Source organism: Syngnathus floridae, chromosome 11, assembly GCF_059516105.1.
Source record: "Syngnathus floridae isolate MCC-2025c chromosome 11, RoL_Sflo_1.0, whole genome shotgun sequence".
NCBI lineage: Eukaryota > Metazoa > Chordata > Actinopteri > Syngnathiformes > Syngnathidae > Syngnathus > Syngnathus floridae.
Window position 1 is genome coordinate 174584 of NC_142423.1, and position 4420 is coordinate 179003.

A 4420-nucleotide genomic window follows, 5' to 3' on the forward strand; every position below is an offset into this window, starting at 1 on the left:
CATCGTGAGGTGTCGCTTCAGTTTGTTCAGAGAGATGTTTGCTTCCGCGCCCGCAGGTCATCGAAACATTTTACGGCTACGACGAAGACGTGTTGGTGGACTCGGACGGATCGTCCTTGTCTTTTCACACCGACAGAACCCCCGACACGGAACCCGAAGAGGTAGCCCGCCATTTCTGCCAGCGTATTGGCACCAAACATTCCTCTTCAGCCTGGAATCGGACTCGTCTTTGCGTCGCGGGTGCTTTGTCGCCGGTCTGACTGATTCTGGTACTAGTGCTGTGTTGCATTGGTGTGTGCATGAAGAGGCGGAGCTTCGCTACCGCCAGCTGACGCAAGAATATCAAGCGCTGCAACGAGCCTACGCTCTGCTAGCCCAGACCAGCGAAAGGGGACTACGACGCCGAGAAGGAGATCAAGGTGGCGCCCCTTCCCGCAACCCCCGGCCGGGTCGCAGCCTCCCCGTTCTCACCCAGCCTCGGGTGTTCTCTGGTCTGAAAGGAGGAGGAGGAGCCTCCCTCCTCCTCCTTTCAGACCAGAGAAAAGCTGATGGTAGAAATGGGTCACTATCAAAGCAGAGTAGCAGATCTGGAGTCAGCGCTGAAGCAACAAGGACAGGTAAGCTCATCAATGAGCACACCTTTTTCTCAGACAAAATAGCTACATTCTTCAGTCACTCATCCGTCTGGCATTACTGGACCAACCCCCCCCCCCCCGAACGTGGCTGGGAAAATGCGGAGAAAAGCAAATGTCATTTTCCAGTCAACCAAAGAATTTGTGGATGAAAATGACACAACATTCCAAAGCTGTCCACGCGTTTGTCTCTTCTAGAATGTCAAGTGGGTGGAGGAGAAGCAGCTGCTGCGTCAGAGCAATCAGCAGTTGGCCGAAAAGGTGACGGAAAGAAAGGCGCTGGGCGGAGTCGCTTGGCGTCACACCTGTCGGGAAGCCCCGCAGATGAGGTCTGACTGTCTTTTCAGGTCAGGCGGATGGAGGCGGAAGAAGCGCGTCTGAAAGAGCACATCCAGGATATCCGAGACCAAAACGAACTGCTTGAGTTCCGCATCCTGGAGCTGGAGGTGGGAAGACTCGCACAAGCGTGTTGAGGCCAGAGATGTGACGGACGGACGGACGGACGGACGGACGGATGCATGCCTCTGCCTTTCAGGAGAGGGAGTGGCGCTCCCCCGTCTTGAAGTTTCTGCAAGTCCGTTTCCCAGACGGCCTCAGCCCTTTGCAGATCTACTGCGAGGCCGAGGGCGTGAGCGTACGTAAGGCGTCCCTCGCAACCCTAACCTTAACCCGAGGTCCCAGAACACCTTACATTGCTCCTTGCGCCTTTCCCCCGGACATCGTCATCAGTGATCTGATGAAGAAGCTGGACATCCTGGGCTATAACGCCGTAAGTGTATGTCGAACTCCTTATGTTCGCACTCCACGAGACTCGGCGGCTCAAATGTGACTTTTGGAAGGCTTTGCGCTGAAAGAAGCTTGTTGACGCTGTGCCTTTGGGCTCTTGCAGAATCTCACCAACGAGGAGCAGGTGGTCGTGATTCACGCCAGGACCCTTCTCACCCTAGCCGAGAAGGTAACGCGCACGTCCACGCACGCTCTCGCATTCTGCTTATGTGACAGCAGCCTTTCCTCAGTGGTTAGAATACATCAAAGTGACCAAGTCAGCACTTCAACAGAAGATGTTGGACATTGAAAGTGAGAAGGTAGACAGACACGCGACATCAGCCAAGGGGAACTCCGGCAATGTGCCCCAACAATTCTGACCTTGAGCTGTGCTAGGATATGTTCTGCAAGCAGAAGGGCTACCTGGATGAAGAGTTGGACTTCAGGAAGTGTTCCATGGACCAGGCTCATAAGGTAAGCCGCCCTCAAATCTCCCGCCGGACCACTGATGGACGAGGATTGCGGCCCAGAGGATCCTGGAGCTGGAGGCCATGTTGTACGAGGCGCTACCGCAGCGGGACTGCCCCGCCACGGACGGCGAAAAAGCCAGCCACGCTGGCGTGAATGACGTGCTGACGGCGGATCAGAGAGAAGAGCTTAGGAGCGCCGTGGACCAATGGAAGCGAGCCCTGATGTGCGAGTTGAGGGAGCGCGACGCTTGCATCCTCCAAGAGAGAATGGATCTGCTGCACAGCGCGCAACAGGTAAGGGCCCAAAGCCAGCCCGGCACTTACTTGCACGCTTACTGGCTTTTGAATGCCACTTTCCATTTGTCCGTCCTAGAGGAACAAAGAGCTGAAAGAATTCATCGAAGCTCAGAAGAGACAAATCAAACAATTGGAGGAGAAGTTTCTGTTTCTCTTTCTATTCTTCTCCTTGGCCTTCATTCTGTGGCCCTAACACCAGCTGGTGAGTGAGCTCCAGCGGCACCGCACTCGACACCTCCGATACACTGCCAGCCGGTCTCAGACGTTGGCAGACGCTCCGATGCCAACGTATACCCCCCGCCACGGTGACAGAGGCACCGCGTCACACCGGCGCTCATCCAATCAGAAGGCAGGAAAAGCAAATTCACATGCAGGGCACTTTTGAACCAGAAGAGAGCGCCACAAAAAACGGTTGTTGCCCCAAACGCGCACTAAAAAGGGTCAGAATAACAAGAGTCCCACTGGCCAGCCGGGGCCACCCGTCCAGCTGTTTCTTCAGGGGGGAAAAAAATTGGAGTCACCGGTGAGTACATTTTGCATTTAGCTCTGCTTTTCTGCTTCTGTCTTCAAGTGTGTGGCATCCTGCGATCAAAGAGTCAGCCAACCCCAAAGCGGTTGACCTCAACGTCCCACCACCATGCCTACCAGAGCAGGTGACGTGATGCTTTGGACATCCTTCCGTCTCAGATGCCCAAAAGTACTCTTTGCCACATCTGCGGCAATACGGTGTCTTTTCAAAGGTGCAAATAAATCCAGCGTGGGCGGAACACGCACGTCTTCGGTTTTTCCCGCTTTGTTTGTGTGACAGCTGTTGTGAAAATTTTATACAAATAAAGTTGTATAGTACAGGTTTGGCCAAGCCGCAACTCCCGAACCGCATGCGGCTCTTTTATGTTCATATCAACATTTGTGTGTGTGTGTGTGTGTGTGTGTGGGGGGGGGGGTTGTGCGTGTTGGCTTCACTTGAGTTCAATTTGGTATTTTGGTCAAAAGCGCATGTGGTGAAATTCCACAAAGTAGGATGGGCAAACACATTTCTTTAAACTATGAGTGTCAATTGGGCTCTCGAAATGGCAGGGAAAAGATGCACAGCAAAACGAAAATACGTAGATGAACACAGGACGTTTTAATCAGAGTGGGAAAGTTTCTATTTTTTGTTGAACGTGATGGCAAACCATTCTGCCTGATATGTCAGACCTCAGCGCATTTCAAAGATTCAAATCTTCAGCGCCATGCACTTCAGCTCACTCCATGCTAACATTGATCAGGCGTCGAACCCGCATCATCATGCTTAAGAGGTGGCCATGCTAACCAGTGCGCCATTATGTCAACGCATAATAACTAAGTCTACTGGTCAAAACAGCGGTTACTATATGACGTCGCTACGTCGTGGTCACGTGACGCAGACAAGACGTCAATGGACGTGGGCAGAGTTAACTTGTTTAAAAGGGAGTAGGCAGAAGAAATATTTAATTTATTTAAATCTATTTTGAGTGCACACCATTATGCCAATGCATAACAACTGTAAATCTACTAAACAAAACAGCGGTTGCTATATGACATCTGCCACGTCGTGGTCACGTGACATACGTGACGTCGATGGGCGTAACTTTCGCCGGAATTCAAATCCGCGGGGAGAGTTAACTTGTTTAAAAGAGAGTGGGCAGAAGAATTATTTAATTTATTTAAATCTATTTGGTGTGTGCGCCATTATGTCAATGCATAACAACTGTAAGTCTACTAAACAAAACAGCGGTTGCTATTTGACGTCTGCCACGTCGTGGTCACGTGACGCGGACGTGACGTCGACGCCTACTTTACATCCCACCGATCACAGGACTCCTCGGCTGCATAACCGTGCCCCCTTCCCAACCAATCGGATTTGCTATACGCGAAAACGACGCCAATGGAAAGAGCTTCCGCCCAAATTTAAATCCGTGGGCGTGGCTCGCAGCAGGAAGTAGGAAAATGGCGGCGATGTTGACAAAGACACAGCGGATGGTAACATACGACTAACAAGAGAAATATTTTTATTTTCTGCTTGCAACTGGACCGTCCAGAGCGTACACGGTAAGTACAACTCATCGTTTTTAAAAAGAAGTACTTTTGTTGCCCTGAAAAGCGAGTGAGCGTGGCGTTTGTGGGGGACGTCGAATTTCGACGATTCTTTCTGGTCAACGGTTGTAAATGATTGTGTTGATTAAAAAAGAAAACTTGATGTAACTCTACTTTTAACTGCCGTTTCAGATAGATTTG

General features: G+C 51.2%; 2 protein-coding genes across 2 annotated transcripts; both read left to right on the forward strand.

Moving 5' to 3' along the window:
* The first annotated feature begins 854 nt into the window (after window positions 1-854).
* On the forward strand, window positions 855-1869 carry LOC148390206 (janus kinase and microtubule-interacting protein 3-like). Its single transcript, XM_088390845.1, has 4 exons — window positions 855-1078; window positions 1168-1401; window positions 1522-1717; window positions 1794-1869. The coding sequence occupies exons 1-3, from the start codon at window positions 989-991 to the stop codon at window positions 1705-1707; spliced, it is 510 nt and encodes a 169-aa protein (XP_088246971.1). The 5' UTR covers window positions 855-988; the 3' UTR covers window positions 1708-1717; window positions 1794-1869.
* Window positions 1855-3038, forward strand: LOC148390207 (janus kinase and microtubule-interacting protein 3-like). Its single transcript, XM_088390846.1, has 2 exons — window positions 1855-2161; window positions 2241-3038. The coding sequence occupies exons 1-2, from the start codon at window positions 1949-1951 to the stop codon at window positions 2355-2357; spliced, it is 330 nt and encodes a 109-aa protein (XP_088246972.1). The 5' UTR covers window positions 1855-1948; the 3' UTR covers window positions 2358-3038.
* The last annotated feature ends 1382 nt before the right edge of the window (window positions 3039-4420 follow it).